Here is a 23,395-nt window from a genome sequence, read left to right as displayed (position 1 = left end):
CTCTGGTCTGAGCCAGTATGGTCATTCTTATGCTCTTATGGTTAAAACCGGAAAGTGCAGCAGTTCACATAACTTCTACACAAATTAACTAGACCCTTTTTTTTTTTTTGAATCTCAAAGTTTGGTTTGCGTTTTTAACTAAAGTTTGCATTTCTGTTTTCTCTAAACCAGTTCATCCATCTCAAACTACGACACAGCATTTGAATTTAATTTGAATATGTAACAGTAAACAGCACTAAACAATGTGAAGTGGAAAAACCATTCTGAATCAAAACACGACATAGTCTCATTCTGCTTTTGCCACTAACATAAAGCTTTTTCGCATATAGGTCTGCTGAAACTATCCCAGTCATCTTTGTTATCTTGCAGTGGTTTACACCGTCACAGAAGTGGTATTTAACCAACAGATGCAGCATCTTGAAGTTTCCTGATGATTTATTCACATGCATATACAAATGAAAAAAATGGTGTTCAGGTAGGGAACTTTACAAAAACTGTGTTTTCCTGTTTACACAGTTGAGTCAACAGTTAAGTCTTGAAAAGTTTATTCTAGCTTTGAACAACCCACAGCTACTTTTGCTAATATCTACTTAGCCATTTTTGTGTGTTGCACACCCAAGACTTTTTGCTGCAGGGAACTAGTACTCAGCTGACCATGCCGGGCATCAGAACCCTAGCTGGTACATCAGCATATGGCACTATTTTGATTCACAGCAGCTGAAGATCCGTCTGAAGGTATCTGGAATAGAGGAAATGTAATAATATGAACTGATTTTTAGTAACTGGGGAAAATAAAATTTGGTTGCTTCGTTTATATGTAGAGCTGGCTGAATACCACTAATACAGTGTGTGAAATCCTGGCCCCATTGCAACCAATGAGAATTTTGCCATTGACTTCAGTGTGGCCAAGATTTCACTCAGTATCTATAAAGTTCAATTCAAGCCCTGAGTAGCTGTTCATGTTATGTTCCTGCCTCTTTGTGTATGCTGTTCACAAACATTTGCAGAGATAGGGTTTCATTTACATGAGTATTTGAAGAATGGCTTATTTTGTTGTTTGTACAAAGACCTGTATTTGTATGTGAAGAAAGGTTTTCATGCATGAATTGGAGTATTTGTTATTCACTATTCTCCTATTTGAAAAACTTCTGTCATCTAATTAGAAATAGTCTCATGTGATTTATGTGACCAATGCAAATAATTGCAAACTTATGTGATCAATGCACACAATTTGTGAACCACACATAAACTGAAAATTGTTAGTCTACATTATTTGGCGAATTGTTGTGAATTGCAAATATAGTCTGTGAATGATTTGCAAACAGGAAAACAAGGGAAATTAGGGTTATTACATTTATTTGTGAGTAATATATGGAATAACTGTAACTATACTGATGGATTTCAGAAGCATGGTAATAATGCTTAGCACATAATTTATTTTGCCCTTCAACTGGTGTAAATCCACAAAGCCCCATGAACTTCAAAGAAGCTACGGCTACAGCAGCCGAGAATGGCCCATACTATTTAGTTTGGATTTTTCTGTGTCTGTCAGAAGCACTTGTTTCATTACATCTATAATTTTGTATAGTGCTTTCCCATCTTAGAAAAGCAATACTAACATTAGGAAATGTTTGCATGTTTTCTTCTACTCCTCTTTCAACCCGCCACAATGTAGACAATTTGGTTGTATAAAACATAGAAAAGTATAGTGTTGAAGAAACACTGACCAATGCAGATTTTAACTACCCTAGGGATGTGAGAGTGGTTCCATTTTGGTGTGGTTTGATGTGACACTTTTGCCTGTGGTTTATGTGTGTTAAAATTGCTTTGTCTAGCTAGCCACTGGTACACAGTCAGTGTGCTGTTGGTTATATAGCTTGAGAATGAATTATTGTGGTCTGAATGTTTCTCACGTAGATCAGGACTCTGAAATTGCTTAATTGCATAAGAAGAGGAATGGTCTATGTCTCCTGGAGACGTTTCAAATGTCACAGGTGAAAACAGAGATGTTACATTGTCAGATTATGAAACCTCTCCCTCTCTTTTATTTTTCTTCAGAATAAAATGACTGGGGATTTTTAGATTATATGTGGGCTTTTTGTTTTAATTTTTATGTTCTATGTCACTGAAGAAAATAATATGAATATGAAACATTTGAAAGTTTTTTCTATACTAGACACATGATTAAGCTCTAATGTCAGTCTGTGAATAGAAACTTTAACTGTTCTAAAAAGTTAAATAGAAAGTGATGAGAACATCAAGGTTAAGGACACAGGCAGAAAAGCATATAAATAGCTAGAAGCCCAGAGTGGAATGGGAATAGAGAGAGCTGTTGTTGATTGGTGAGGACGACAAGGCTAGAGTATGGAATCAACTGCCATTGGATACTGAAGAAAGGGAGTAGTGGTGATCCTGAACAATTAGAGGACCTTGATTTTCTAAACTCTAGAAACTTCTGGAAGGTAAGCAGGGGTTCTGATAACTTTCATAAAGCTGGCTATAGCTCATCTTATTTTTTAGTATTCATGCTTTTGAATTCACGATGTAGTAGTATCTCATTCTAACTGTGGAAAATGTGAAATCTGCTGGACAATACTGCTAATGGGCTATTAGTGTTTAGTGATTATCCAGCATCAGTGTATTAATTTGTCCAAATCAACAAGTCTAAAAATGAAAGAAGTAATAGGAAACAAACTGTTGAATAGACTGATATAATGAAAACACATTTCTTCTAAGGTAAAAGGTGATTATTGTCAAAAGTGCCAAGTAGTAAGATAAAAAGAATTTGTGCTCATCTCAAAAAGTGCAGAAAACCATTTTCAATGGATTCTTCAAGATCAAATATCCCATTGAATTAAACTTTGGCCAGGATTTCCATAAAAAGGGAGCCTAAAGATACTATTCTACATCCTTATTTAGGCACGACAAAGACCTGATTTTCAAAAGTGCTGAGTCCTCGCAGCTCCCGTTAGCCTCAATAAGAACTTTTGGATGTTCAGCACTTTTGAAAATCAGGGCATTTATTTTAGTGCCCAACTATGGATGTAGGTTCCTAATTTTAGGATCTTCTTTTTGAAAATCTTGGCTTTAATGGACTGAATTAGAAGAGCAGATGACTGATGAGTTTGATGAATGATCCTCCAAATGAGACATTCTTGTGCTATCGTCATCAGTGAAACGTAGCTAAGAGGGCAATTTGGGTGTGACCCAAAGCACAATGAAGTCAATAAGAATCTTTCCACTGATTTCAGTAGGCTTTAGACAAGATACTTATTTCTTGTTCAGGGTACATCTACACAGCAATTAAACAACCACTGCTGGGCCCGGTCAGCTGACCCAGGCTCAGGCTGGGGAGCTGTAAAATTGCTGTGTAGATGTTCTGGCTCAGACTGGAGCCCAAGCTGTGGGACCCCATGAGTCCCGAGTGCCTTAGTCAGCTGATCCGGGTCAGCTGCAGACATTCCATGGGTCTTTTATTCCAGTGTAAAGTACCCTTAATGTCTCTTTAACATCAGCCTCCTACAGTTGTCGGCTCTTTCATCTTCGGCATCCAAAAAATGTTGAAGATCAACTGGTGGTTAAGCCATAAAACAGCTGAACAGCAAAGACTGGAACTGAGAAAGCTACAGATTCCTTTTAGGTTGACAACATCATTTTCAAAGAAGCAACAACAACAACAAAATCATTTTAAAAAAGATTGAATCATTTCACCGTAGGCATAGTCCTGCAGCCAAATTTAGAGTTACAAACCCACGCTTTGGTTATGCCATTCACGAAACAGAGGAACAATTAAAAGATTTTTGATCAAACATGAGAAATCACCCAATATTTTTTGTGCTTCAAGCATCCATGCACGAAAAAATATGTTCCTAATTAATACTGTTGATTTTACATCCAAAAAGAAAACATAGACTATTGTGCCAAATTGCTGAAGGTGCAGTCCAACAATGCAGAGAAAGGTTAGACAGACGAGGTCTTTGCTATTTGCTCAAAGTAATAAAAGTGGAAAAGATGAAAGACTTCTGGTATTTAAATCTTATTCAGAAATAAGTAGCTCCTAACATGGTCATAAAGCAAATTCAAAAGATTATATCTGTCACTGATTAATATGTTCTGTTTGAGTCATTGCTGATACTCTGTTTTTATGGGAATGGCTGAAGCAAGAAGATTTTTTTCAGTTTCCTTTCTTTTATATGTTTGGAAAACTACATGACAGATTTCCAAGCACAGTTACATGTAGGAAAGCACTGAGGTAAGGGCAATTTCAGTTTACTAATGCATGATCTGAATTAGGTCAGCCAGTGTTTGTGAGTGTCGTACAGTTGTGACCTACTCAGATCAAATTTGGTCAGCCTGCAATATCCTGCTTATGCAATACATTTTTACAGTAGGGGATTGTAGCGGGGTGGTTACCTGCTCCAGCCCTGACAGGGTTAAAGCCACCCCTGGGAGAGGGCTGAGAGAAAAGCTGGGCTGATTGGGAGGCAGCCTCAAGTGGAGGACATGCCCCAAATAGACCCAGCTGGCCCTATAAAGGTCAGGGCAGCCAGGAGTTCAGAAGGCTCTTTCTGGTCTGAGAGGGAGTAGGGCCTGGCTGCCTAGCAGAAAGGGTACTAGGAGTGAAGCAGGGCTGGGGAAAGCCAGAGGAGTGGGGAGCTCCTGGCTGGCAACTCCCCAGGCTGCTAAGCCTGGTTTAAGGCCTAAAAAGGTACTGGGTGGTAGAGGAAGGCAGCAGATCGGAACCCCCTTGCCTGTGATGAGTGGCTTATTCTGCGGTCTGCCCCAGGGAGTGGGGTTAGATGATGACTGGCAGTAGCCCAGACTGAGGCGAGGTGGGGTTAGTGGGTGGGGGTTCCCCTGGGTGGGGAGACCCAGAACCTGAGAGTGTGGGGATACTGCCAGGGGGGCAGCAACCCAGAGAAAGGGGCACCAGGGTCCCTGAGGGGCATGGGAGCCAGCGGCGAGCAGGACATCGACCTGGAGAGGGTACTCAGGGCTGGAAATCGAGCGAATTCCCTGAGAGACCAGCAGGAGGCGCTGCAGGGGTGAGTCCGCACGCTTACAGGGACATGGAACCTAAATCCAGGGCCGGCCCCAGCTTTTTTGCCACCCCAAGTGGCGGGGGAAAAAAAAAAAGAAAGAAAAACCCCATTGAGCTGCCGCCAAAGAGAGGAAGACAGGGACTGAAGGACCTGCCGCCGAATTGCTGCAGAAGATTGAGCTGCCGCCGAAGCGCTGCCGACGACGACCCGGACATGCCGCCCCAACAGTGGACAGACTGCCGCCCCTTTCTATTGGCCGCTCCAGGCACCTGCTTCCTTCGCTGGTGCCTGGAGCTGGCCCTGCCTAACACAGCATAAGCTGATGAATCCAGAATGAGACAAGGTAAAATAAAATTGTGGGGTAAATTCTGCCTTCCATTTCAAGTCAATGGGAGCTATACAAGTGTATATGAATTTGGCCCCTATAAATTAGAAGTGAAAAATTGAATAGGTAACCTAAACTCTCCTCTGCCAATGAAGGATTATTCTTAACCAATAGACCAATACCGTTCAATGGCAAAAAGAGTTAAGATTGCTTGTGTCCCCTGGCACTGAGTTCAGCAAAACTGAGACTTCTGAAACTCAGGGAAGGTTGCCTATGCCCTCTGTCAGCAATGCCCCATTAACACACTTACCTTCACTCTGCCAACCCTACAAATGCTAGAACATACAAGCGCTTCACATTCTTTTACAGCCCATTCACTCTCCCCCACTGGATTTCAGCTAACACATACAGGACAAAAAGTATGTGTGTGTGGGAAGAGGGAGAAAAGGTTGCCCATGCTACCTTTCCTCTGTTCCCCTGAAGCTGGAGGTAGCTAGTGGGAATTAGTTGCATACATTCCTGGTACAGTCAGCATGTTAAGTGTACATACACTAAATGGTGGAGGCCGTAGTTGGGACTGCTTGTGCTTGGTAAATGGGTGTTCGTGATATGAGAACATGTGTGGGTTATTTTGAAGTAGGGACACAACTAGAATTTTACTAAGCACAAGGGCCAACTTGCCCACTGCCTCAAATTTGAGTGGCATTGCGACCTGGTGCACAGGGTCAAAATACCACTCCACTGTGTCCTGGCTGCCCCTCTCCAAGTGACGTGAACTTTTTCTTAAATACTGCTCACCATTTGGGTCCGCCAAAGACTTAATGGGTGTCAGGGACTACGTTGGGTAAAAACTAACGAGACCCCCTCCCTTCCCCCCCCCATCACAGCAGTAGTTTGACCTCTAGCTCTGTTAAAAAAACAACAACCCCACCTAGAAACTTTTTTAAAATATAGCCATTTCTTTGGGGCTTGTATCTCTGGAACCTCTTGCTCAAATTACCTCAAATTTGGATGACTAACTCTACTCTGCACTCTACTTAGCAAATTTCAAGAAAATCTGTGCAAGCGTGTGTATTTTAGAGCACTGAGAAACATCATCCTTTAAACAGGAAGAATAGAGGAACAATGGAGAGAAGGCTTCAGAGTGGAGAGAAGGGCTCCTCTACTCATCCATCTCCAGTTTAGGAGGCTCTGAAAGACCTGAAAAACAAAATGGTGTGAAGGCACTGAAAGGGGTGAAGCTGATTGAGAACACCCCATGAAGATGAATACAACCTGAAACAATAGCTCTGAGAATTGTGAACTGTTTCATCATCTCAGATGGTGTTCCCATTCACCCCAAGTGCTTTAGAGCCTGTGATATGCATGAAGTATGCCTGTTCTCAGCTCCCACGCAAAGGGGCAGGACTTCCGCAGATCCTGGCCTACATGGGGGGCAGAGAGGGACCTCAGATACTCCCAAAAGAGCAAGCCCCCCCAAACCTGGTTCAGATTTGCAAGCACGTGCTTGGGGTGGCACAATTCCAGGGGCGGAATTCCAGCCATTCTTTTTTTTTTTTTTGCTTGGGCAGTTGCGGTCTCGGAGCTTGGGGCAGCAAAAAACCTAGAGCCGGCCCTGCATGAAGCACATCAAATTACAATTTGAGTAACCATTCAGATTTTAAGCACTTACATGACTCAAGCTTTAAACTAAGCACATAAAATGGTAGGCATGGAAACCCTTTAGCTGTTTCTCTGTATTGGCACATGCTCACTGCGTATCTTCTTAAATACAGTTTGTTTGGGTCCACCAAAGAGTTAGTGGGTTCCATGCACTACCTTCAGTGAAATGCAACAGATTGAGACCTTTTTGACCCACATCACATCACCACCCAGCTGGGGTGGGTGGTGAGGGGACCCCACAGTGGCTCAGATGCAGCAGGCAGCGAGGGGACCCCAGCCACTCTGGGTGCTAGACCCTCCTCCCTCCCCATTTTGTCAGGGTATTTTTAGTAAAAATCACGGACAGGTCCACAGGTTTCTGTGAATTTTTTGTTTATTGGCCATGACCTGTCCGTGATTTTTACTGAAAATATCCGTGATAAAATCTGAGCTTTACCAATAAGAACTCATCAAAGTAATAATAGCAATAGCTTTAAAATCTCAGTGATAAAATAGTTAGAAAGGCTTGTGTACCAGACCAACTCCTGTCAATCCAATCTATTTATGAAATTGCAAAACCATGCTCTATGAGGAGGAGGTATCACCTCCTGGTGAATTGCTGGAATATTCTGTCCCATTCTGATGTCAACACTTGAAAACAGAAGTTGAAAAATTGGAAAGGGTTCAGAAAAGAGCCACAAGAATTATGTGAAGTCTGGAAAACCTGCCTTACAGTGAGAGAAATAAGAAACTCCAGCCAGGTCTACACAACAGACCTATATCAGTATAACTACGTTGCTCGGGGTATGAAAACACCACACCCCTGAGCGACGTAGTTATATCAGCCTAATCCCTGTATAGACAGTGCTATGTTGGTGGAAGAGCTTCTCCTGCTGACATAGCTTGGGGAAGTGGATTAACTACACCAACACATAGGAGCGTCTTCACTAAAGTCCTATGGTGGTGCAGCACTGCGCCACTGTAGCACTGTATGTGAAGACAAGAGTTCAGTCTATTTTGTTTACCACAGAGAAGGTTAATAGGTTTGTTGATCACAGTCTATGGGTACGTTTACACTACCCGCCGAATTAGCGGGTAGTCATTGATCTATCAGGGATCGATTTATTGTGTCTAGTGTAGACAGGATAAATTGATCCCTGATCGCTCTGCCTTCGACTCCTGTACTCCACCGCGGCAAGAGGCGGAAGCGGAGTTGACGGGGGAGCGGCAGCAGTCAGCCCCGCGCTGTGAGGACGCGAGGTAAGTCAACCTAAGATACGTCGACTTCAGCTACATTATTTTTGTAGCTGAAGTTGCATATCTTAGGTCGATTCCCCCCCCCCCCCGTTCCCCCAGTGTAGACCAGGCCTATAAGTACTTAAACAGTGAGAATAGGGCTTTTTACTCTAACGGACAAAGGTACAGGAAGATCCAACAGCTGGAAGTTGAAGCTAGAATTCAAACTGGAAATGAGGTGCAAATTTTTAACGGAGAGTAATTAACCTCTGGAATCATTTGCCAAGTGAAGTGGTGACTTCTCTGTTCCCCCAAGTCTTTACATCTTGCATGAATGTAGTTCTAAAAGAGATGCTCTGATTCAATCAGAGACAGTGCTTTGTACAGGAATTAGTGAGTGAATTCTATGGCCTGTACTATGCAGGAGGCAAGGGTAGGTGATCAGACTAGCTCCTTCTGCCCTTAAAATGCAGGGTTGAAATTGTGATTCTCTTGAAATGTATGATGAAACTCCTATTGAGTTCAGTGGGGCCATGATTTCACCGTGTGACTCTATGGGCCCCAAAATGGACTGTTGCTCGGAAACAATCTTTGATATTATCTAAGTAGCAGGTCTCAAAAAGAAGGTTGTCCTCATTTTGTTCCATTGTTTTGTTGTCTGAATGTTCAGATGTGGGTAGCGGCAGAGGAGAGGAAACTTGTTTCTTAGGTCTAATTCAGCTGTTTCTGAGAAGCCTCCATTGCCCTCCCACTCCTCAACTTGGGCTCCTTTACACAGTTTGCTTTCTAACATTCACCGCAGATATTTTGGGGGAGGCAAAAAGGAAAATGAAGGAACGCAGGGAAAGGGATGTTTTCAGTGTGCATCACAGCTCAGGAGAGAAACGTCAAACTGGATTACTTTGTCTGGAAGGGAGGAATGGGCTCTACAACATAAAAATGCTCAGCTAATTCACCTTCCTCTTGGCAAACAGCTGTCATGGTGCCAACCTTCGGAGTGCTGTGATATGGAATGCCTCTAATTTTAGCCTTCCTTTATCTGTGCCCTTTGCTAATGGGGAAGTGGGAAAGATGGGCGAGATTTTTAAAATAATTGATTCTTCACTCTTAGTGCAGAGCCCTAACCACAAGACCATCTTTCTTCCCCTTCAGACTTCCTCCCAGAAGCAATGTGAATGACAGGCCTGGTTTAAAAAACGCTAGGCTCATTGTCTCACTATTAATCACTGTGCGACATTTCAGCCAATGCAACACTTACTGCGAGCTGTCCACGTGTGTAACAACAAAAGGTTTTTCTTTATCAGTTTCTTTGTCAGCCCTGGGTCTTCAGGACTTTGGGTTTCAATTGATTTCAGTGCCTTGGGAGCTTGCAGGACTGGACCCATGATCTTACTTTTTCAAGAATGTTTGTTTATATGATCAATGCAAATACAAATTTAAAACCACTCAATAATAACCCTAATCTGGATCAGCAAATGCTTTAGGTATTTCTATAGTATCAATAACAGTGCAAAAGAACATTCCCCAGTAATGACCAAGATCCTACCCACTAAATCCCCACTTTAGGAAAGACATAGGAAAACAGACAGGCTGTGCAATGCTCCCTAAAGGTCAGCAAACTCCAGGCCTAGCTTTTCACTCTGTTACACAAGTTTTATGCTCATGTGAGTCTATTGGGTTAGATTCTCCTACAGCAAGATCCATTCAGTGTTGCAGAAGGTCCTCTAGAAGCCAGTTATAGCTCTGAGTCTGCAGCCACTGCTCCTCCACTCCAGCTCCTGGGTCAGTGCTGCTCTACCCTGAAAACTTTCATCAGCATAGCTAGGTCACTTTAGGGTGTGAAAACTCCATGCCCTGAGACATATGGCTATGTCAAACCGGTGTAGACAGTGCTAGGATGACAGAAGAAATCTTTCGTCAAGTTAGCCACCACCTCTCAGGAAGGTGGATTACCTAGAGTGATGAGTCACTCCTGTCACTGTTGTGTGTGTGTGTGTACACTGAAGTGCTACAGCTTACAACACTGCAGCTGTGCCATTGTAGTGCTTTAGGTGTAGACATAGTCTCTGCCCCAAAGAACTCTCACTGAGGCTGTCTTCTTTGTTATTCATAAGAACATAAGAATGGCCGTACTGGGTCAGACAAAAGGTCCATCTAGCCCAGTATCTTGTCTTCCGACAGTGGCTAATGCCAGGTGCCCCAGAGGGAGTGAACAGAACAGGTAATCATCAAGTGATCCATTCCCTGTTGCTCATTCATCTATTCATTAACCCTATTCATGTATTCATCTATACAGCACCTGGCACAACGGGGACTCTAATCTTTTCTGGGGCTCTCATACAAATACACTAGGGGGTGTTCCACATTTCACAGCTTCTGCAGGCCAAGCCCATTGCACACACCAGGGGCTGCTTTCATCCTTCTATTCCCCCCACCCATAATCTCCCTGTGTGCCACCTTCCCATTCCCTGCTCTATTTCAGGGACTCCCTGCAATTCCCCCGCCCCTTCCCTCATGCTGGGGGCTCCACATGGCCCTCCAGTGCCCTTCCACCCTCCCCATTGTTTCCCATTCCCCCCCCCATGCTGGGGGGGTTGATGTGCCCCCTTATTCCCCACTTCTCTGATGCCAGGGGCTCTGTGTGCCTGCCATTCCCCCTTCTGCCACATGCCAGGGGTTCTGTGTGTCCCCATGTCCCTCTCCCTGATACCACTGTACCCCATTCTCTTGCCCATGCCAGCAGTTCTATGTGACGTCCCCATTCCCTCCTTCTCCCACCACATGCCAGGGGCTCTGTGTGCCCCTCATTCATTCCCTCCTTCCCCCATGCTACCCTCCCCCACGTATCGGAGTTTCCAATTCTCCCCCTTGCCAGGGTCACTCATTGTGCCCCCCCATGCCAGGGGCTCTGTGTACAACCCCACATTTCCTCCCCATTCTTATTTCTTTTCTTTCTGTCTCAGAAAGAAGTCATTCAGGGTGTTAGACAGACAGGGTGATATTTCCTCACCCACCTTGTCTCTCTAATATCCTGGCACTGTATCCAACTACATTGTATTCGGGGACGCAGCATTTTAAACTCTATCAAGATTATGGGCAAAGCTGAGGTGGGGCTATTATTACACCAGAAGGTATTAATGGTATCAACCAATTCCTTGGTCTATACCAGGGGTGGCCAAACTGTGGCTCGCAAGCCACATGCGGTTCTTTTACCGGTAAAGTGCGGCTCACAGAGCCACTTTTCCCCCCCGTTCTCCACCTACCAGACTGGGGGTGGGGGAGATCAGGATCTCTGCCTTGCAGTGGGGTGGTGGGGTATGGGCTTCTGCCCAGAGGGAGTGGGGTCTTGTGGCTTCAGCACTGTGAGGTACACATGCCATTACTCAGGACTTCAGAAGGAGCAGGACTAAAGCCCTGAGACCCATTAGGCTCCTCCCCCAGGGCTAAAGCCTTGAGCCGCAGCAGGTGCACCCTGGCTCTCGAACTTCTGAAGATTATCGTATGTGGCTCGGAGGGTCAGTAAATTTGGCCATCCCTGGTCTATAGACAATTACAGAGGTGGTTGAAGCTGCTGGCTGTGCTAACCAGATATCAGGAGCTCGGTGTGTGTCCCTTTTTGCCCACTTGCGGTTTTCTGATTTTTCGACAGAATCAACAGAGTTCTGCCAATTGATGCCTAAACATGCCCTGAAATGTTGGACTTGATTGGATGAGGCATTCAAAAGTTGTTGTTACAGAGAAATGTCATCAAGGCGAGTGTAGGGGTGCAGATGCCAATAACAATAATTAATCAAATATTAACTGGAATGTGTACATAAATAATTCAAATAAAAATGAAATCCTCAACACAGTTTAAGTTAGAAATGACTTATATACAAGTAAACACATACAAACAACAAGGAACTGACATATGACTACTATGAGAAAAGACAGAGGTGGAAGAACCCAGCTGTTTTACACAAACAACTTAGACAAGGAAGTTAAATTAATGTGAAAGTCACATTCTTTGTCAATGAATGTTATCACCACTCCCGGATAGTTAGCATAATGAGTTATTTGTAGTGGGAAGTTTCTACAGTAGTTTAAAAGAAAAGAACTTATCTTTTATTGACACAGCAGCTTCACAAATCCATTGGCACTGACAAATCAAACCTCCGCTATTATGATGTTTGAGGGTATTAAAAGTTTCACTCATGAAGCCTAAAGGGTGTGTAAAGTGAAAATCTACAGGAAACAAGGGAAATGAAATGTTAAAATCTAGCATTCATGGAATGTTGAGGTTATAAATTGTGGGGAAATAGAACAGGGGGGCCTTCTTTTTAATAGCCAGAGCTTTGAATCTGTAGGCCCCGAAATAAACCCTCCAACAGAGATCTGTTATGCTGATAGCCTTTACACAGAGTAGGGCAGGTTTAAAGCCTGAGCAAGACTGAACAATACGATTCTCTGCCAAACTCGGTCAAGGGTAATGACCAGAGGAGGGAAGGAGGAGGAAAAAAAAACACAGAATAATGCTAAAAGCTACAGCAAGAAAACTGCTTTAGCAACATAATAACCGCAAGTTTATGAAACCGCTCAAAAAATAGAATATCTGCTTACATTAAGAAATTGCTTTTGCAAAGAGTTAATCATCCTTGCTGTTTTAGCTATTTGCAACATTTTATAATTCCAGCTACCTGCAAATTAACCAACCTTAGATCTTCTTTAAGCGTCCCATGGTAACCTCCTTAACCCTTCACTGAAAACCCCCCAGAAAATAACATGTGCCTTGCCGAGAAATGTACCCAAACTGGTGCCAAGCGCCACCCCTGAGAAAAACCGCCAAGCGCCCCTCTACCCAAATAAACACCCACTTCTCGGAAAATAATGAGGAAGATATGGGGGGGGAGGGGAGGCGGCTGACCCAACCCCAGTTTCTTAACTCATGATTAACTCATGACTCACCCCAACCCCAGTTTTCTCAACTCATGACTCACCCCAACCCCAGTTCCTCAACTCATGACTGACCCCAACCCCAGTTTCTTAACTCATGACGTATTGTTTGTACTTTGCTTGCGGTGTAATGAAATAAAAAGCCGTCTGTGCGCGGTGCTCGGTGTGTCAGTTTTCGAACTGCACCCCAAATGCGTTTAGTACGTATTGCAATAAAGGCCTCAGGCTCTAAGTCTGTAAACTAAAATAAGTGCATGGGTAATTCTTTCCACGACTGAATAAAGCATTCAAAGATCAAAAAAATCACCACATTATTACCTTTACATACAGCATTAACTCTGTCATGTTGCACATCTGTAGAATTTTCTATTCCTGTTTTCCTTGTTAAAAATTCACTGCATGTACTTTATTGTTTACGTTATTAATTCATACCATAAAATATACAGGATGTGTAGTATGGCCAGGGGAAAGTTTTAGGAGAAACCCAAAGTACACTTTTACTCTGAAAAGTGGCTGTGGAAAAAATGGCACCTTTTTTTCTCAACAGACCCGCTACCTCCCTATCTGCTGATTTGAGTAACAAACATTATGCATGCTTTGCTTTTTATTCTTGTTATCATGGCACAGCCAAGGCAGGTTAGAGAGGGAGTTGGATTCTATGCCTTCTTGTGTGTCATCAATGGAATTGTTTATGAAGGGCTGTCTTCACTAGAGGGATCCACACTGCTGCAAACAATGCAGCAGGGATCGATTTAACAGGTCTAGTGAAGACCCGCTAAATCGATGGCAGAGAGCTCTCCAGTCGACCCCGGTACTCCAGCTCTCCAAGAAGAGTAAGGGAAGTCGACTGGAGAGCATCTCCTGTTGACGTAGTGCAGTGAAGACACCGGGGTAAGTCAACCTAAGCTATGTCAACTTCAGCTACATTATTCACGTAGCTGGAGTAGCGTAACTTAGGTCGACTTACCCCAGTAGTGAAGACAAGCCCTAAGTTCCAATCAGTCACACCTGTGGAACCTCAGTGAAGTCAATGAGTTTGTACTGCGAGGGTATAATTTGAGAACAATGAGATTGCCCAGTTATGGTGGTGGGATAATTTCCTCTGAAGAACCTTTATTATAGGTCATGACACACAAGATGGAAAAAATAAAGCAGTTTGGTTCTCCAAAGCCAGGCAGAGTTTATAAAACCAATACTATGATTAAAAACATCATTACTTGTAATCCAAGCACATTTGACAGACAACAAACATAGACCCAACCAAGAGCATTTTTAGTCACTTTCCACTGCTGAACTACACTACAGTGGTTGGACTTTCCTGAGTTTGGTATGATGTTAGTTTAATGTTGCATTAATGTTAGTGGTTTGCATTTAATTTTCAATTTTAGTTAACATGCTATGTCCTTTCAAAGCATGTAGTAAAAATGCACATAAAGATTAATTTACACTTTTCACTCATTATGGAATAAAACAGAACTAAGTGGTTTTTAACAAGCTCACATGCTTCTCTTGTGAACGGCATGAAGAAGGCAGTGGTTGAACCTCGAGTTCAATGGAAATTTTGAGGTATGAACCACAGAGCAAACTAAGGAACATTTCTTGCTAGTATGGAAACAGTGTGACAGCATCCAGTCATATTTTAAGGGGAGAAAAAGACCCTAATGTTTTGAAAAATAGTCCAGATATTCCCTTTTGAGTGTTCTGCCTCTCACTGGACCAGATGATGCCCCCTTAGATTTGCATGTGAAAGGAAGGGACCATCCAAATCACTGTCCCTGAGCCTGCAATAGATTCTCTGCAAGGTCCATTCCACATAGGGCAAGGGGTGGTCAGAATTGGCCGGAGGAGGAGGGTGGGAAACAGTGACAGAGCTGAAGTTGTGAGTACCTCACCCCCCACCTCCCAGGTTGGTGTGACTTATAAGAACCAGGCCAGGTCTACACTAAAAAGTGAAGTTGACACAGCTATGTCACTCAGGGGCAGGGGCAGAGCTTGGGGGAGGGGGGTTGCCTTAGCCACACACCCCCCAACAGCTGCCACTCTCTGGCCACCCAGCTCTGAAGGCAGCGCTGCTGCCAGCAGCAGCACAGTAGTAAGCCCGGGCAGGGAGTCTGAGAGCAGCCTCCAGCCTGTGTCCAGGGCAGGGTCCGGGTTGGAGGGTCCAGGGCTCCCCAGAGTGGCCCAGGCTGACCGGCTCCAGCCCAGTTGCTGAGCCCTGCTCCCACAGTTGCTGCTGTCCGAGGGCTCTGCTGGCCCCAGAGCTGGGTCCACCCCCTGGAAGGCTGTTACCAGCTGTGAATAGTTAAAGGGCGATAGGGAGCTGAGAAGCAGCCGCAGTCCCAGGGCCTTGGGCACCAGCGGCAGCAGAAGGAGGAGACAGGGGAGCGCTGCAGCCACCCACACCATGGCACCCACCAGCACAGCAGCTGCCCTGCACTGCCCAGTCTGGCTTCCGGCCTCTGACCTATCCAGGGGGCAGGGTCTTGCAGGGGAGGAGGGAGGAGGAGGTGAGGCAGGCATTTATCTGAGGAACGGAGGACAGGGCCACAGAGAGGGGTGGGGCCTCATGGCAGGTTGGGCACCCAAGTAGGTTGGGCACCCAGCTCACCAGGGCCGGCTCCAGGCACCAGCCCACCAAGCACGTGCTTGGGGCGGCACCTTGGGGCGGGGCGGCACTTGGGTTTTTATTTATTTATTTTTTGGTTTGTAGGGGTAGCGCTGGAGGATTTTTTTGTTTCTGCGGTGCTGGGGGGGGGGCCTTCGGGCGGTGCGGCACTTGGAGGGGGGCAGGGGCTGGCACAGCACTTGGATGGGGGGGCGGGGGTTGGCGTGGTACGGCGCTCGGAGGGGGGCAGGGCTTGGCGTGGCGCTCGGATGGGGGGGGCGGGGGCTTGGCGCAGCGCGGCACAGTGCTTGGAGGGGGAAGCGGGGGCTGGCGCGGCACGGCGCTCGGAGAGGGGGCAGGGGCTTCAGGCGGCGCGGGGCTTGGAGGGGGCGGGGCTTCGGGCGGTGCGGCACTGGGGGGGCGGGGGCTTGCGCGGTGCTCGGGGGCGGGGCTTCGGGCATGTGGTGCTGGGGGGCCGGGGATTTCGGCTGCACGGCGCTGGGGGGGGCGGTTCGGCTGCGCGGCGTTCGTGGGGGGGGGTATGGCGGCACGGCACTCACGGGGCGGGGGTACGGAGGGCCGGCGCTCTTCTTTTTTGCCTGGGGCGGCAAAAAAGTTGGAGCCGGCCCTGCAGCTCACATTGAAATCAATTTCAAATCAATTGATTTCAAGGGGAGATAGGTGTCTGACCTTCTTAGGCATTTTGAAAATCCCACCAGATGCCTATCTGCATTTTTAGGTGTCCAAATACCTTTGAAAATCTGGTTCCCCCGTCACAAAATGTTGCCAGCTATAGCTGAAAGAAACTGGGCAGCAATGGACATGAACAGGGGAGAGGAGGAACAGCCCTGATGGCCATTTGTATTTTAGTAATATGTCTGAGTTACTAGCATGTGGTTTACTGAGACTGATGAGGCAGGGGAACTTGCCTAGGAAGGGTTAAGGAAGTAGCATGCATTTTCCTGTTACCCGCAGCCTAAGCAAATAGACAATATTTAACAAAATCTTTTACAAAGACTCAGTGTGTGTTTATTGGTGCTCATAATGGTCTCTAGGGCAGGGCTTGAGACTTTTCCCAGGGGCGAGGCAGGGGAACAAGAGGGAAGATAGCGCCAGGTAACACTGGTGGCGTCTCAGCTGTCTCCTGTGTAGTAGCTTGGGGCTACATTTAAGCAAGAAAGGGTAGAAACTGAATAAGTTTAAAAGAGGAACATACAGAAAACGTTGGTAAAAAATCTTGTGCTAGAGGGAGGACCAGAACCTGGCTTAATTTTCAAGCTGTCCTTCAGCCTTAATCACCTTGGCTCCATACTATAGCATGCTCTGTAAACAGGGAGTGCATTTTATTGGGGCTATTATGGATGCTCTGAACCAGGAAACAGGCTTTGAGACTTTGCTCAAGAGAGATTATGATTGTTTTGGTATCTTTCCTCCTACATGATGTCTGAAGAGAGGGTTTCTGACCTTGTGCAGTAACTATGGCTCTTTGAGACGTGTCCCCTATGGGTGCTCCATTCTAGGTGCGCTCGTGTCCCCTGCGCCTCAGATTGGAGATTTTAGGTAGCAGTGTCCATTTGACCTGTGCATATACTCTCCCCATCCCATGCCCTACACCAGGTCTATATAGCGCTGCACAGGTGAACCACCTTCAGTTCCTTCTCTATCGCAGAGGTCATTGGAAAGAACTCTGAAGCAGAGGGGAGGAGAAAAGATAGTGGAGCACTCATAGGGGGGACACATCTCAAAGAACCACAGTTACTGCACAGGGTGAGTAACACTCTCTTCTTCTTCGAGTAGTGTCCCTATGTGTGCTCCACTCTAGGGACTCTGCAGCCAGGGCTGGCTCCAGGTTTTCTGCTGCCCCGAGCGGCGGGAAAAAAACCACAAAAAACAAAAAACAACAGATCGGCGGCACTTCGGCGGCAGCTCAATCGTGCCGCTCCATTTTTCGGCAGCAGTTCGGTGGCAGGTCCTTCACTCCCTCTCTTCCTCTTTGGTGGCACTTCGGCGGCAGCTCAAAGAGGAAGAGAGGACCGAGGGACCCGCCGCCGAATTCCCGCCAAAGACCCGGACGTGTTGCCCCAATAGCGGACGGAGTGCCGCCCCTTTGTATTGGCTGCCCCAAGCACCTGCTTCCTTAGCTGGTGCCTGGAGCCGGTCCTGTCTCCAGCAGTACCCTTAAGGGTGGGGTCAGATTTCAGAGGCGAGTCTAGAATTGAGGATAAGACTGTGGAGCCTGCTATGTAACAGCACTATCTTTACGTCCTTGGGGCAGGTCGTTTCTCTCGAACCATCAACCAGCCACACATTGAGCTGGAGAACCTGGAGATTGGGGTGATGGATATGACCAGACTCCTGGGAGAGAAGATGAGTAATGGGCTGGAGAGTGACTGGTTGGCAAACAGTGAGTTGAGTAAGGTAGAGGAACTATGTTTGTCTTGGCCACATGGGAATTACAAGTATAACCCTAGCTTTTTTTCTCTTTAACTTGAGCAGGACCTTGGATATTAGATGAATCAGTGGAAATGCATACAAGAGTCCTCTGTTCCATTGGAGGAGAAATGCATTTCCGACAGGGAATTTCGCCTTTGACTTCAGTGGGAATAAGATTGGATGATACCAAGGCCACATTGAAATCTACATACAATATATGGCAAAATGCCCACCTTGCTCACAGGTTTATGGTTTGAAGATGGCTACATTTTCAAAAACTGGCTCAGTTCATCCTGGCTGTCTTTGATAGGCTGCAGGAACAAATCTGCACAGACACACCCCTAGAACCCCGACCACAGGTATTCTATCTGCTACCCAAGATCCATAAACCTGGAAATCCTGGATGCCCCATCATCTCAGGCATTGGCACCCTGACAGCAGGATTGTCTGGCTATGTAGACTCTCTCCTCAGACCCTACACTACCAGCACTCCTAGCTATCTTCAAGACACCACTGACTTCCTGAGGAAACTATAATCCATTGGTGATCTTCCAGAAAACACCATCCTGGCCACTGTGGATGTACACCAACATTCCACACAAAAATGGACTACAAGTTGTCAGGAACGGTATCCCCGATAATGTCAAGGCAAACCTGGTGGCTGAACTTAGTGACTTTGTCCTCACCCACTACTGTTTCACATTTGGGGATGATGTATACTTTCAAGTCAGCGGCACTGCTATGGGTACCCGCATGGCCCCACAGTATGCCAACATTTTTATGGCTGACTTAGAACAATGCTTCCTCAGCTCTCGTCCCCTAACGCCCGTACTTTACTTGCGCTACATTGATGACATCTTCATCATCTGGACCCATGGAAAAGAAGCCCTTGAGGAATTCCACCATGATTTCAACAATTTCCATCCCACCATCAACCTCAGCCTGGACCAGTCCACCCAAGAGATCCGCTTCATGGACGCTACAGTGCTAATAAGCGATGGTCACATAAACACCACCCTATACCGGAAACCTACTGACTGCTATACTTACCTACATGCCTCCAGCTTTCATCCAGACCACATCACACAATCCATTGTCTACAGCCAAGCTCTAAGATACAACCACATTTGCTCCAATCCCTCAGACAAACACCTACAAGATCTCTATCAAGCGTTCTTAAAACTACAATACCCACCTGCTGAAGTGAAGAAACAGATTGACAGAGCCAGAAGAGTACCCAGAAGTCACCTACTACAGGACAGGCCCAACAAAGAAAGTAACAGAACGCCACTAGCCATCACCTTCATTCCCCAACTAAAACCTCTCCAGCGCATCATCAAGGATCTACAATCTATCCTGAAGGACGATCCCTCACTCTCACAGATCTTGGGAGACAGACCAGTCCTCGCTTACAGACAGCCCCCCAAACCTGAAGCAAATACTCACCAGCAACCACACAACCAAAACACTAGCCCAGGAATGTATCCTAGCAACAAAGCCCTTTGCCAACTTTGTCCACATATCTATTCAAGCGACACCATCATAGGACCTAATCACATCAGCCACACCATCAGGGCTCGTTCACCTGCACATCTACCAATGTGATATGCCATCATGTGCCAGCAATGCCCCTCTGCCATGTACATTGGCCAAACCGGACAGTCTCTACGCAAAAGAATAAATGGATACAAATCAGATGTCAAGTATTATAACATTCAAAAACCAGCCGGAGAACACTTCAACCTCCCTGGTCACTCAATTACAGACCTAAAAGTCGCAATTCTTCAACAAAAAAATCTTCAAAAGCAGACTCCAATGAGAAACTGCAGAATTGGAATTAATTTGCAAACTGGACACCATTAAATTAAATTGAATAAAGACTGGGAGTGGATGGGTCATTACACAAACTAAAAACTATTTCCCCATGCTATTTTTTCCCCTACTGTTACTCACACCTTCTTGTCAACTGTTTGAAATGGGCCATCCTGATTATCACTACAAATGTTTTTTTTCTCCTGCTGATAATAGCCCACCTTAATTGATTAGTCTCGTTAGAGTTGGTATGGCAACGCCCATTTTTTCATGTTCTCTGTATATATATATTTTCCTACTGTATTTTCCACTGCATGCATCTGATGAAGTGGGTTTTAGCCCATAAAAGCTTATGCCCAAATAAATGTGTTAGTCTTTAAGGTGCCACAAAGTCTCCTCGTTCTTGTTTCTTTAGAATGGACATTCCTGTAGGGCTATTTTGACAACTATAGTTTAGTTTTAATTATAATGAGACTATTACTTAATAAAAACACTGTATTAGCTTTTGTAACAATAGTTGTCTGAGGAATATGAAGGCCTATTATAGTGCTGAACTATTAAATCTTTGCTGAGAAGTAGAAAGAAGCCATCACACATTTTGTGAAAATTCCAACGTATGTATATTTATGATTGGTACACTACAGATTAAGACTACTATTCAACAAATGACTGAAGCTTGTTTTAACTTTAAGTACATGCTGTAGTATTTTGCTGAATCAGGGCCTAAAGGAATCACTGTGCAGTCCTTCTGCATTTGCTCAATACAAAAGACTACCTGAAGATAACATTATAAAAGAGGACTGCAGAACATAAAGCAGAATAATATTTAGGAAAAAACACTAGACTGTAGAAATATAGGGTGTCCCTCAGAGAGTACATACCATTAGTTCAAAGAATTTTTGGTCTGATTTTTCAAAGATGCTGAGTACCTGATGCTCCCATTGACCTTAATAGGATTTGTGGATGCTCAGCACTTCTGAAAATAAGGCCACTGATTTTTATTAGAAGAACCTTGGTGTATAAGCTTTCCAGTAAAATCACAGCCTTACCCTTTGGCATAACAGCTAACTTGTACCAAATGAAGCTAAATTTGGAATGAAAGCAATAGATGGAGATTCCCCTCATTATGAAAAAGGAATAGAAGTGTGTTGCATGTGGAGGCTATTCTTTAAATGAAGGGGAAAAGCCAAAAGCTTGCTATAAACATAGGAATAGAATGTTTTAAGACTACTGAATGAAATAAAATGAGATTTTGACTGAGTTGCACTGTGGTAGGGGAAGAAAAGATGTTGGTAATAGAGTGGATTAGTTTGTATGCATCATACTGTTGTCATAAGTAAAACGAGGATGTGGAGGTTTCAGCATGGTTTGCGGGGGCACAACAAGGTTACGGCTGTTTCTAAGATAGTACCTAGTTACAATATACCAGTGTGGTTAGCATGAAGCATGTAGACTGCAGAGACACAACATTATTTGCTTAAAGCTGATGAGCTTTGTATGTCACAGGTAGATGCTTTGATCTGCTATCACTAGTCTACAACTTTCCTTTCAAATTTGGATGGCCTAAAATCAGCTAAGAAACAAAAAGGGTTAGTGTTGTTATCAAGAAAGTCTAAAATATAAGGCAATATGTTTATTAAGTCATCATGACAGCCTGATGCAGACTGTTACAGATGTCCTGTAAGGCTCTAGTCTAAAACATTGACAATTTCTGCTGGATATACTCTGCATTTACTTTTTGATACATAACTGCTTTACACTTCAAGCAAACCACTTCCCAAACCTTAAAGAGAATATTCTAATCACAGTTAGTGAGCTTCAGTTACTACTACAAAATGTCTAGGGTATATGGCCAAAATGCAATAAAGATATATATAAAAATTAAAGAGTATTCTATGCAGAGAGAAATTGCTTAACAGAGGTCAAAGGCTTCTTACTCTGTGTTGTGTGACAGACCAGATCAGTGGGGTACAGGAGTCTGGTAGAGGGCAAATATACTGGTCACTGGATGAGTAGTTTTCTATTCCATGAGTGACCAGAGCAGGGGCTGCTGGTGAGAATAAGGAAGGTGTTTGGAGGAGGCCATGGGGAAGTAGCCCAGGGAGTTGTAGCTGTCATGCAGCTGTTACAGAAGGCACTATAGACAGCTGCAGTCCTCAGGGCCCTGGGCTGGAACCCGGAGTAGAGGGCGGGCCCGGGTTCCCCCCAAACCTCCCAATTGACCTGGACTGTGGGTTCTCCCAGAGGGAAAGGTCTCTGGGCTGTTCCCCAACCCACATGGTGAATCTCTGAGGCAAGAAAATCCGCCAATAAGCGCAGGACCCACCAAGATAGAGGAGGAACTTTGTCACACTGGTGTCAGGGGTGGGATCTTGGGGTGCACAGCGTGGCGGAAGAAGGAGGGTGATTTAAAAAACAAACAAACAACCACAACAACAACAACAACAAAGGGAGAGGGTTTATTTTTTTTCCCCACCACAATGGATGATGTAGTGCAGGCACTGATACAAGCTACGGCAGCCCAGTAGGAGGCTACCCATGTCCAGGCAGCCGCCCAACAGGAGGCAGTGTGGCTGCAGTAAGAGACTAATCGCCTGCTGATGGACCAGGCTGCTCAAGGCTGCGGGAACTGGTAAACCAGGTAAAGTCCCTTACAGAGCTGAATCGCGGCCATGATGGGACGCGGCTCATACGGGCCAGCCATTGGCTGCAGAAAATGACACGGGAGGATGATGTAGAGGCATACCTTCTGGCCTTTGAGAGGACAGCCCTACGGGAGGCCTGGCCTCGAGATCAGTGGTCTGGCATCCTTGCCCCATTCCTGTGTGGGGAGGCCCAGAAGGCCTACCATGATCTGCCTGAAGAGGCTGCGGCAGACTACCCCCAGCTGAAAGCAGAGATCCTGGCCAGATCTGGGGTAACGACAGCAGTGCGGGCCCAGCTGTATCATGGTTGGAAGTACCAGGAAGACAAAACCCCGCAGTCCCACTTGTATGACCTCATCCATCTTGCACGAAAGTGGTTGCAAACAGAGTTCTGGAGTCCGGAAGAGATACTAGCGGTTCTGGTCATCGACCGATACATGAGGGGACTACCAACAGACCTTCGTGTCTGGGTAAGCCAGAACGAACCCTCCACCTATGACGAGGTTGTCATCTTGGTAGAGAGGCGAAGGACAGCGAGGGAGCTGACCCGACCAGTTAAGGAAGAGGCACCCCGGGTTAAACTAGCAGCACCAAGCCCTAAAGTTCGGGTGACTGGGCCACCAGGAGGGCCCAGGTGGAAAAAGAGAGAGGCTGAAGGCCCATCAGAGGCCATAAAGAGTCGGAGCACTGAGGGAGAAGAGGATCGTGGTGCTAGACTGCCCAA

The 23,395-nt window shown here is 45.4% G+C and overlaps 1 protein-coding gene across 3 annotated transcripts; it reads left to right on the top strand.

Moving 5' to 3' along the window:
* The first annotated feature begins 369 nt into the window (after positions 1–369).
* LOC135984223 (uncharacterized) lies at positions 370–20,417 on the top strand. Of its 3 annotated transcripts, none has more exons than XM_065598865.1 (3): positions 370–475; positions 18,057–18,185; positions 18,278–20,417. In XM_065598865.1, the coding sequence occupies exon 3, from the start codon at positions 18,794–18,796 to the stop codon at positions 19,817–19,819; it is 1,026 nt and encodes a 341-aa protein (XP_065454937.1). In that variant the 5' UTR covers positions 370–475; positions 18,057–18,185; positions 18,278–18,793; the 3' UTR covers positions 19,820–20,417. The 3 variants fall into 3 exon arrangements, with proteins under 3 accessions (XP_065454937.1, XP_065454935.1, XP_065454936.1); XM_065598863.1 differs by lacking the exon at positions 370–475 and adding an exon at positions 547–735; XM_065598864.1 differs by lacking the exon at positions 370–475 and adding an exon at positions 2,306–2,462.
* Positions 20,418–23,395: the final 2,978 nt, after the last annotated feature.

This window comes from Chrysemys picta, chromosome 6 (genome assembly GCF_011386835.1).
Source record: "Chrysemys picta bellii isolate R12L10 chromosome 6, ASM1138683v2, whole genome shotgun sequence".
Classification (NCBI taxonomy): Eukaryota; Metazoa; Chordata; order Testudines; family Emydidae; genus Chrysemys; species Chrysemys picta.
Note: the sequence above shows the minus strand (reverse complement) of the source record. Positions and strands in the feature narration are given on the sequence as shown.